This window comes from Erythrolamprus reginae, chromosome Z (genome assembly GCF_031021105.1).
Source record: "Erythrolamprus reginae isolate rEryReg1 chromosome Z, rEryReg1.hap1, whole genome shotgun sequence".
Classification (NCBI taxonomy): domain Eukaryota; kingdom Metazoa; phylum Chordata; class Lepidosauria; order Squamata; family Dipsadidae; genus Erythrolamprus; species Erythrolamprus reginae.
In genome coordinates, this window is record NC_091963.1 from 25,906,027 (window position 1) to 25,918,018 (window position 11,992).

An 11,992-nucleotide genomic window follows, 5' to 3' on the forward strand; every position below is an offset into this window, starting at 1 on the left:
GGAAAACATGAGCAGGAGGAATCTGAGAATTGTGAATAGTACAGAGGAATGGAGGTATACAATTCTGCAGGCAAGACAAAGCAATTACATTAAAAAGCTTGTCTGGAAGCACTGACTTTCATCATGTCCTTTTATAAAGCCCCTCTGCATAAAAAATTCACAAAAAGAAGCTACTCTAAAAATAGAAGAAGCACCCCTAAATTTTGCAATTTAGAACCACTTCCACTTAAGAACATTGGTATATGAATTATTTCCTTTTCCCTCATCTTTTGAGGGGAGGTCAGTATTTTTACAGTATTCATACAATTTCTTTTTTGCAAATTTCAAATCACTTTTCACCCACTATCCCTTTATTTGCAAGTAAATATCTTTTTTAAAGAATGAAGATCACTATTTTAATTCCACTGAAGTATGGAAATGTGCAAAATCCAGGTTGATTGCTAGAATGGTAGCAAAGAGTTCTGGCAGTTTTCTTTTTTCATAGAAACAAAGGCTACATCACATAGAAGAAGGCTTGGTTCCCCTGACTGAAATGAATGGGATTTGCAATAGGCAGTGGTGTGAGGTTTATATATTCTTTGCTAGAAAATTATTGCATTGTGATACAATTCTGTTATGCATCCACTCAAGAATAATTCCACTGAATTCAATTAAATTTACCCAAGGTATGAAACTGCAGCCACAAGCAATGTTACAAATGAACCTTATGTTTGATTTCCCAGGAAGACTAGTAAGATATATAATGTTCCTCTTCTTAGTAAATGCAATCTCACTGAAAATTGTGAAAAATTATTACTCATTTACGGTATTTTTATCCCTTTATTATTTTTACAAATAACTCAAGGGGGCAAATATATCCAACACCCCCCCCCCCTCTTCTTATTTTCCTACAACAACTCTGTGAAGTTGGTTGAGCTGAGAGACAGTGACTGGCCCTGCCATCCAGTTGGCTTTCATGGCTAAGGTAGGACTTGAACTCACATTCTTTTGCTTTCTAGTACCTTAATCACTAGTTAAAACTGGCTAAAAATATAAAAGCTAAAGCTAAAAATGGTTTCTATCTTTAACAGTACTACTGTGGTGGGCTGAGAAATTAATGGTTTCCTCATTACTCTAAACATCTGATAAAAATTAACTATCAAATTGTTGAAGAATAAAAGTTCTCATTCTTCACATTTAAATAATTTCCATGGCTTGTTTTTAAGATGAGGAAGAAAAAGGGATAATTCACCTCACAGACACAATAGCATTTTCTCTAAATATCTGTCACCTCTCTTATATTTTTAAATCAGTTGTGAAACAGATTATTAGAAAAAAATAGTCTTCTTCAAGATGAGCTTACCGTTTAATGCCTGCAAAAACACACTATATCTTCATACTAAATAAGGCCCTTGAAATATGTGTATGTAAATAACAGTAAAAAATAACTGTAATAAAAAGTGTTAAGTGATAATAAGATTTAAAGTTCTTACATATCATTATTCTGAAATCATATTTTCTAGGAGTAAAAATCATCTTAAGTGCTCTTCTTCTCTGTCTATAGGCATACATTTAGCTTTGAATAAAACACGTCAAATCCATGCTATTTAGTTAAAACTGTAAAATTCACCTGAACATATCCAATAAATTTAAGGTCACTTTATTTTTAAATATATTTTGGTACTAAAATTTACAGAGGTACAATCAAATATATTTTGCCATTTTAGAATCATGAATACAGGGTATGGTAAAAGAAAATTAATCTAGTTAGGTATGTCTCTTTTTTATGTCTATTAAAGTTTTTGTGCCATGTTAATGCATATGTGGTTATAGTTTTATACAACACTCAACTAGGGTTATGAAACAGCTGGATTATTTTCTACATTCATTTTACAGAAGCAGCATAGGAGAAACAGTTCCTTTCAATCAGTCTTTTAAAAGAAATAACCTACAATAAGCTTTTTACTTTTTACTGCAGTGATACTATCAGTTATTCTGCTTTAATTTTCTATATGCTACTTACCGCAATCTAGGACATCTACATTAACCAACAGTATTAAGACAAAATACTATATAATGTAGGCATTTTTTAAAAAATCAACCTTAAATTCTAGTATTAAATAGGTGCAATTTGTGCTAATGAAATGTCTGTAAATAATGTTGAAAAAAAACGAAATAATTCTGTACAAAACAATTTATTTAAAAAATTAAAATAGGTATTCTTATATATTTATATATAAACTTCTATTGTTCTATAAATATAAATGATTTTGACATAGTGAACAGAAATAAATGTGTACCAAATTGACACAGTTATTCATTTTAGGATATGATTAGTCACAGATTATATTTTTGGCAGGAATGTAAATAAAAAAGTTTGAAATGATACATCTTTAGAATAGCAAGTCTGTTGTGTCACAGAAATGATTAAATATGAAAATGAGTTTGCCACCGAAAACTGACACATTTTGTATAAACCTATTACAGAAGTATGAGCTGTAGCAGTTTATAGAGAGACTATCAACCAATCATAGACAGTTTTTGCAGATTTACATATAAATGAAACATCAGTCTGTTGATTCTTTTGGGTTTCAAACATCCCCCGCCCTTCCTTGTAGCATAAATCATCATTCTTTCTGGTCAGGTATTAACACAAAGGAATGAAACCCAACATTTATAAAGATCTCAGAAATAAAAATGTCAATATCAAACATATTCCAAAAATGTAAATAATCCAACTTGCTGAGAGTTTTTGCTGTTTATTCCCCCAAAACCTTTATTGATCATACTGAACCAATTTGCAAAAGCCTTTAAAGCAGTTCTTTTCTTAGCAAATTCATTAAGGGAGGTAAAAAAAAAATCTACCAAGGAAACATTGTTCAGAACAATGCTAATAAATGGAGTATCGAATTACAACAATAATCAAAAAGAAGACAGCAACCTCCTTGCTCGCTGCAGTGTTAATAATAACAGCCAAAAGACTTATTTCTACAGAAGATACAAAGCAAATTGTAAGCTCAATATATTACAAAGTTAGGAGAAAAGTTACAGTTTCTTAAAAGCTATCAAATATATATGAGAGATGGTAAGAATACTGTACTGGACTCCCAGCTATTCTGTTTTGCACTTTCATAGGAAACAACTTTAAACATAGCTTAGAAAGCACCCTTTTGCTGGCTGGGTATTTTCTTCCACAAGGACAAAACATATAGTTAGGTGAGACAGTTCTCTTCTGCAAGCTCCTCCCACAATGTTCCTACAACAGGTAGAACAGCTTGTTTTCTTTCCTCTTCAGGTTACACTGAGGAAAGATTGGTCCACCCTTTGTCTGCAGCTGGTGTGCAACACAAATCCCATTAACTGTGCCACCAACAAGCTACTAGGCAGATTTCCTGAAACCAACGGTTCCTGATTGTAAATTGCTCTAACATTAGGGTCAATTAAATACTAATCTTGGAATTACAAGAAAAAGGTTTCTTAACTTCTAATTTTTCAATGCTACACTGAACATAAAATGTTTGTTTTAAAACAGAAAAGTCTGAAAAAGGAGTTTAAAAAATGTTTTAAATATGTACGAAAAAGTTTTGCAACTTAAATACAAACATACTTACAAAATCTTACAGAGACTATTTACAACAATCTCAAAATCACATTTCTAACTTTCAGGGCAAATTTAATCCAGGTGAAAACAAGGGGAATAATATGTGCCTCTATTAATGTTCTTAGGATCGGTTTTCTGTGGACTGGGGAGAAAAATTTCTGACCTAGATGATTTCAGGGTGTGCACATTTCTCTCTCTCGATCTCTGGTCAGGCTGCGGAGAAACAATAAAGTTGATGTGTGAACAATAAGCTGATGTTGAAATTCACACTGTAGTTTCTCCTTGTTTACTGTTGGTAAGTCTGGTATAGAATTTTCTCCAGGAATTGAGTGTTTTTCCAGACCAAATCCAGAAGCCTGAAGTGATTCCCACAATTAGGGTCATGAGATATTTGATCATGAAGACCGTGAAGTCTGGGCTCATTGGGGGGTGATGGTAGTTACTGGGGCAAGGAATGGCATAGCTCTTGCAGCTTTGTGCAAACCAACTCCTTTCCCACTGTTCCCTAAATGCTTGTTCATAAAAATAACAGGCAATCACTATAGTGGCAGGCACGGTATACAGAACACTGAAGATCCCAATCCTCACCATTAGCTTCTCCAGTTTTTCTGTCTTGGTGCCATCGTGCTTCATAATAGTTCTAATTCTGAAAAGAGACACAAATCCAGCCAGGAGAAAAGACGTGCCAATGAATAAGTACACAAACAAGGGTGCCAGCACGAAGCCACGCAAAGCATCTACATTGTTGATGCCCACAAAACAGACGCCGCTCAGCACATCGCCATCAACCTGTCCCAAGGCCAGGATAGTGATGGTTTTGATGGCTGGCACAGCCCAAGCAGCTAAGTGGAAGTATTGCGAGTTAGCCTCAATGGCTTCGTGGCCCCACTTCATGCCTGCAGCCAGGAACCAGGTAAGAGACAGGATGACCCACCAGATAGAGCTGGCCATACCAAAGAAATATAGCATCATAAACAGGATGGTGCACCCTTCTCGCTTGGTGCCTTGGGCTACAGTTCGGGAACCGTCATCAGAAAAGCGCTCGTTACACACCACTTTCTCTTCCAGCAGGAACCCTGCGATGTAGGCCACAGCCACAGCAGTGTAGCACCCCGAGAGGAAGATGATGGGTCTCTCGGGGTAACTGAAACGCTTCATATCCACTAGGTAGGTGAGAACTGTGAAGAGGGTGGAGGCGCAGCACAACACAGACCAGATTCCAATCCAGGTCCGTGAGAAGCGCAGCTCCTCCTGCCCAAAATACATGAGCCCGTGGGGGCGTCCAGGGTCACAGGGTGCTCCACAATCTTTCTCACCCAGGAAGCGGTAATTCAGGTAGGAGGGTACCTTGAGCACCCGGGGGCAGCTGAACCTGCCCGCCCGGTCCGCCAGGTGGCTCCCGCCGCCCCCGCCGCCGCCGGCGGGCCTGAGTTGAGGATTGCTGGTCCAAAACTCGGGTCCCAGAGAGGGAGTGGGCGTACCGCGCTCGGAGGTGTTCTGGCCCACGCAGAGCTCTCCGGCGCCGTGCACGGGGAATTTTTCGCAGCGCAGCGTGTCAGGCCACTGGAAGCCGAACTTGTTCATGAGCGCTTCGCAGCCCTGGCGCGCCCGCTCGCAAAGGGAGCGGCAAGGAGGCAACGCCTGTTCCAAAACGGTGCAGACGGGCGCGTACATAGAGCAGAGGAAGAACTTGAGCTCCGCCGAGCACTGCACTTTGACCAGCGGGTAGAACTGGTGCACCTCCAGACCCGCGTCCTCCTGGTTCGTGTGACCCAGCAAGTTGGGCATGATGGTCTGGTTGTAGGCGATATCCGTGCACAGCGGGATGGTAATGGGCTGGCAATAACCGTGGTCCGGCACGGAGATGCCACGCTCGCCGTTGTACTGCGGCTGGGGTGGCGCCTGGCCCCGAACGGACAGCATTGGAGCCTCCGTCCACACGAGCAGCACCGCCAGCAGCAGGAGGAGCCACGGAGAGCGCCCCAGGACCTGGCTACCCCCTGCTGAAGGCGACGCTGCTTCGCCTCCGCTGCAAACTTGCCGACTCCACTTCTCGGCCATACTTCGGTGGCTCTTCTCTCGCCTTCGCTGCCTCGATCGACGGCGTTTCCCGGCCCGCCGGGCTGATGCTGCTGAGCTTTAGATCTCCTGCCAGCACAAACTTGAGACTCATGAAGGAAAGGCAGGACGGAGCCAGCTCAGCAGCTGTTGCCACCGCCGCGCACTCTTCAACTGCGCCGCCAACCTTCTCTCTTCCCCCGGGCAGAGCGCAGAAGATCCAGCTGCTCTTTGCCGCTTGCTGCTGCTTGCTGCGGCCGCCGCCGCCTCTTCTTCCGCCACCGCTGCAGCCTGACCATTTGTGGCAACCCCTCAAGCCCTCTCTCCCTCGAACCGGTTTCCAGGCACCCCGCAGTCTGCTTTTCACCAAAAGGGAGGAGCCTTGAAACCGACGCCTAAGTTTGCCTGCGTTAGGGACCGTCGCCCAATATTTCTTCGCGCTTCCCAACGCAGAAGAAGTGGAGGTGGTTGCTAGAAATTAATTTATTTTTTTTCCTTTTCCCTTCACTTCCCTTCGTGACCCCGTCCAACTTCTGCAAGACACGAAAAGCAGGAACGGGCGGTTATGAAAATAAATCAGGGCTGGCGGGGTTTGCCTTAGAAAGAAGAAAGAGGGTGGAAAATCTTGGAAAGTTAGCCCATGCGTTGCAAGCAGCAGATAAATAGAAGGGGTGCGTGGAAGCAAACTTTACTTTTTTCCCCCTAGAAAATTTACACGGATAAGTACATTTTTAAAGGAAAGGAAAAGCGGCAGAATAAGATTATAGGTATGACAATGATAGGTAACGTTATGGGTAAAAAGTTTGCAATCGGAAAAGTATATTGATTGAAATGAAAACCCTAAATGTTTTTATTTGAAATGTTCCGAAACTGACTGGAGCAGCTTCCTCCTTGTCTTTCCTCAAGGAAATAAAAATGAAACAAATACCTTTTAAAAAAAACAACAACTAAGAAACTTTATTGCATGGCTTCTTTCCAAGAATTTAAATTTAAATGACAATTTCTATACCTCTCCCTACAGAAAATGGATAAGAAATCCCATTAATAAGGGCTGAAAGATTTGCTTCAGTAGATAACTCAGAAAACTAAAGACCAAGCTCTCCCCAAACTACAGGAATAAAGTTAGTAGTAGTAGTAGTAGTAATAATAATAATAATAATAATAATAATAATAATAATAATAATAATAATAATAATAGAAGAAGTTTATTTATAAAGTTTAAAGCATAGTTTAATCAAGTGTGTTTAAAATCCAGCATGCTTGCATAGTTTCCCATTAAAATTCAGAAACTCACATTAAATAAGCCATTATTAAGTAAACAATATCTAAGCATTTATGTAGAGACTCAGCTGTTGGGTCTGACCCTAGCATCAGAAATGCTTTCAAATTTAATAATTTATTAAATTAATATGTCACTCACCGCTAGAATGGGGGAGTTAAGATAGCAAAATACAAAGCTGAATAGATTGATTACTATTAAAACATATACCAAATGTCTTGATTTATGATTGCATTCTTATAATACTGTACACCAAACCACAAACTTAACTTGTTAGCAAATCCATCCTCTATGTTTAGTTCAATGTGTCATGTGATTTCACAAATTTGAATAAGTAAATATGGGGAAATTAACCACGGGTAATATTTTGTACAAAGGCAGCCTCTGTTTCAAGCATACCCTTAATTCAGATATTTTATAATCAAGGGCAGATTTCTCCAACCTGGGAGCTTCCAGGGCTGTTGAGACTGAACACCAGCTAGTCCATTCTTCCCAATGACAAAGGATGAATGAGTGATTAGGCCATGCCAGCCCGGAATTTTGGGAGTTTTCCAGAATCCAATACAATGCTAAAGATGCTTCATAAGTGGTTATAAGAAACCAATTATCTTTTTTAAAGTTTCCTTAAACAACTTGAAGGTGTTATGCAAGCAACTTCAAAAATGTCTTTCATTTCAAAATATCTTCATAAAATACAGTAGAAACAAACTCTGTTATTAAAATACATTTAATTTCAATATTTTTTGATGTAAAAGAGGAGCGGATTTGGTGATCATCTAGAAAAGGAGGTGTCAAACTCAATTTCATTGAGGGCCACATCACGGTTGTGTTTGACCTTGGGGCTGAGGGTGAGTGTGGTCACGGTGGGTGTGGCCAGCTTGATATCACTTGTGTCAGGCACCCTCTGAATCTCCATTTTGTCTGGCAGAGGGCTGCAAGACGCTGTCGCAGCCAAAAACAGCTCAGGGACAGGGATGGGTTCTAACTTATCTCGCTGCTGATTTGCTTCCATCTGCGCTGCGTGACTGCACTTTGTGAGTGTGTGGGTGTGCGAAGCGCATGCACACATGCACTGTAGCAAAAAAAAATTAAAAGCCAAAAACAAGATAGCGACAACCCCCCCCCCCCCAAAAAAAACTTATTCCATTTTTTTTTAAAGATGTCAGCCTCCACAGACCAGCACCAACCAATCTGGTACCATGACATCATCGTGATGTGACCAGCAGGTTGCTACTGATTCGACCGAACTGGGTACAAACTGGGAGGAACTCACCTCTACTCAGGAGATTATTTTCCCTGGCAGGGGCATTGCATGCTGGTTCTTTGCTCTTTCCAGGGTGACCCCGCAGTTCAGATCGGGCTGGATCCAACCCCTGGGCCTTGAGTTTAACACCCCTGATATATAGCTATTTCCATGCCCAGTAGTATTCCTGACAAATTATCATCTAGCCTCCAGTGAAATGGACTCTGCCATTCCCTTTTCTTTTGTTAACTTTCCTATAACAGAGATGGAGCCATGATTCATTTGATGTTCCATGGTTTGAAAAGTCTGAATGCTGAGATAGACTTGCAGAGAAACATGATGGGTGTGCAGTAAGAAAGGCAGAAGTCATCATGGACTTATACCATGATGCTAGAATGGCATTTATCATTTATCAAAATGATCAGCCAGAGTCAACTGCTGCCTTCGATCACTTTTGTTCATTGAGCTGGCATACAGACAGAATTCAGTTCATTGGGCAGAAATCCCATCAGAGAGAAAATTTCAGGTGACATGAAATTGGCTCAAATTTCTGTGGTGTTTCTCAAAGAGATACTGTTAGGCAATAATCAGGGGCTTCTTCTTTTGCTTTATCTCTAGGCATGATTTTCTCCAAAAGCCCAAATTCCCTGTTGTGATATTTGGGGAAAAACAAGCAAGGGACTGATAATTGGATCCCCAGAAGCCCACCCAGGGAGGTGGCAATAGAACAAGACTGAAGTCACACTACTGCACATAGGAAAACAAGCATTGGTTGAGGTTGTCTTTTTCTTTTGGAGAAATTGCCCATGATCTGATAAATTTCTCAATCCTTTTTTTTTTAATTGGCTTACCTAATTTTGAGCACCTAACTAATTTTCTCTAGCACTCCCTTGACAAGAATAGAATAGAATAGAACAGAATAGAACAGAATAGCAGATTTGCAAGGGATCTTGGAGGTCTTCTAGTCCAACCCTCTGTGTAGAAAATACAGTGGTATCTCTACCTAAGAACGCCTCTACTTACAAACTTTTCTAGATAAGAACCGGGTGTTCAAGATTTTTTTCCCTCTTCTCAAGAACCATTTTCCACTTACAAACCCGAACCTCTGAAACTGCAACCGGAAAAGGCAGGGAGAAGCTTCCGTGGGGCCTCTCTAGGAATCTTCTTGGAGAAAACAGGACCAAAAAAGGCGGAGAGAAGCCTCTGTGGGCCCTGTCTAGGAATCACCTGGGAGGAAACAGGACCGGAAAAGGCAAGGGAAAGCCTCTGTGAGGCCTCTCTAGGAATCTCCTGGGAGGAAACAGGGCTGGAAAAGGCGGGGGAAAGCCTCCATGGGGGCTCTCTAGAAATCTTCTGGGAGGAAACAGAGCCTCCACCCCCCCTATGGTTTCCCCAATTGCACACATTATTTGCTTTTACAATGATTCCTATGGGAAAAATTGCTTCTTCTTACAAACTTTTCTACTTAAGAACCTGACCATGGAACAAATTAAGTTTGTAAGTAGAAGTACCACTGTATATAACTTAGTAAATGAATGAGAGAAGATGTTACTGGCACCCAGTAAAAGACACTCCTTTTTTTATATTTTGTACATAGAGTTTGGGTCTTTAGGAAGCCCAATAGATTGGTGTTTCTCATTTTCTTTATTTGATTCAGAATGTTGTTTCCAAATAAGTTTACACAAAAGAATTGGCTTCTCAAATTAAGTGATTGATAACAAACTAGGTAGCCTTTTGTGATCCATAAGCAAGGGTCATATTCAACATGTCAAAGCCTGTCATTTGTAGCCCACTCATAATTCAAAACTCTCTTATGATCAATTACAAAACTACGCTGGAGTGATCTGGACCACACAGAACAGCCTATGGCTCAAGGTGGAAACACAGTACTGCAGGGAGAGGTATCCAGGTTGTGGCTTTACAAAGATCAAAAGGGCCTTGCACATTAAAAAAAAATAAACACACTAGAGCTTCAACCACACTGTTGTGGTTGTCATCTTACTGTAGAACTTCCCCTTTCCTTCCATAAAAATGTATTATAGATATGAATTCAGAGACAAATGATATTTTAAATAAATATATTTTAAATAAATACTAAATTAAAGATATTTTAAATAGTCTGTGGTTAACACATATAACAGGTAACAGGTTATTGCTAGATTCAAGGAGTGTTGTTTGGCTGCAGAAATAATAGGATCCAAAATGTCTAGTTCAGTGATGGCAAACATTTTCCCCCTTGGGTGCTGAAAGAGCACGCATGCACGCTATCACTCATGCGTGAATGCCCACACCCATAATTCAATGCCTACTGGGTCCATCAACTTCTGATGGACTCAGTAGGCTTCTGTTTCACATTCCCCAGGCTCTAAAGGCTTTCCTGGAGCTAGGGGATGGTAAAAAAGCTCTCCCCCACCCACCCCGGAGGAAACCAAAAACGCCCTCCGAGATTCTCTGTGCAAGTCAAAAATTAGCTGGCCAGCACACACTTGCATATTGGAGCTGAGCTAGCGCAATGGCTCTGCGTGCCACCTGTGGCACCCGTGCCATATGTTTGCCATCACTGGTCTAGTTAGTAGTTAGCCTTGCTCTCATGGAAACCAGCTTGGGGGAGATTAGAAAAATGAACCAAGGAGACCAGGAGCAGTTTCGTTATCAACATGCACCGTGATGTTACACATGTGCGAGCGTAGCAACATGCACGTATGTGTCCCCTCCATAATTTGGCTTCTGCGCATGCTCAGAGAGCCAAATCTTTCCCCAAAATAGGGGTGGGGAATGGCGGCACCCACAGATCAGCAAAAATAATACCAGAGCCTTCACACCTAAATTGCACAATCGGCAGGCCACTAGGGGAGCTGTGCCCCAGACCACTCTAGTAAGAACCCCCCTCTGAAGGAGACCTTGAGTCAGATCCTCTCAAAAAGTTCTGTGTTCATTCTTTTTCCATAGGATTATTCTGCATGAGGAAAGTTCAATACGAATGACAGAGAAGTCTTTGGAGGGAGATGAAATAGAAATGTTAACTGAAATTTTGTCTTCCAGACAAACTCTATGTTGTTGTGATGGTGGTTGTGGTTGTTGTTGTTGTTATCTATCTATCTATCTATCTATCTATCTATCTATCTATCTATCTATCTATTTATTGGATTTGTATGCCGCTCCTCTCCGGAGACTCGGGGCGGCTAACAGCAATAATAAGACAGCATACAATAATAATCCAATACTAAAAACAATTAAAAACCCATTATTATAAAAACCAAACATACATACAGACATACCATGCATAAAATTGTAAAGACCTAGGGGGAAAGAGTATCTCAATTCCCCCATGCCTGGCGGCAGAGGTGGGTTTTAAGTAGTTTATGAAAGGCAAGGAGGGTGGGGGCAATTCTAATCTCTGGGGGGAGTTGGTTCCAGAGGGCTGGGGCTACCACAGAGAAGGCTCTTCCCCTGGGTCCCGCCAAGCGGCATTGTTTAGTTGACGGGACTCGGAGAAGATCCACTGGTCGCTGGGATTCGTGCAGCAGAAGGCGGTCCCTGAGATTATTGATGATGATGATGATGATGATGATGATGATGATTATTATTATTATTATTATTATTATTAATTAGAGTTGTATGCTGCCCCTCTCCGAAGATTAAGAGAAGCTCATAACAGCGATAAGCAATGTGACAAATCCAATATTTAAAAACAACATCTAAAAACCCATATAATTAAAAACCATTAGAAACCATACAATTAAAAACCATACAATTCAATCATCCCATATATAAATAAATCACATTAGCCTGGGGATAGCTCAAGTACCCCATGTCTGGCGACATAGGAGGG

At 40.8% G+C, this 11,992-nt stretch overlaps 1 protein-coding gene across 1 annotated transcript; it reads right to left on the reverse strand.

Moving 5' to 3' along the window:
• Nucleotides 1-2,321: 2,321 nt before the first annotated feature.
• FZD1 (frizzled class receptor 1) lies at nucleotides 2,322-5,975 on the reverse strand. Its single transcript, XM_070729145.1, has one exon. The coding sequence runs from the start codon at nucleotides 5,639-5,641 to the stop codon at nucleotides 3,845-3,847; it is 1,797 nt and encodes a 598-aa protein (XP_070585246.1). The 5' UTR covers nucleotides 5,642-5,975; the 3' UTR covers nucleotides 2,322-3,844.
• Nucleotides 5,976-11,992: the final 6,017 nt, after the last annotated feature.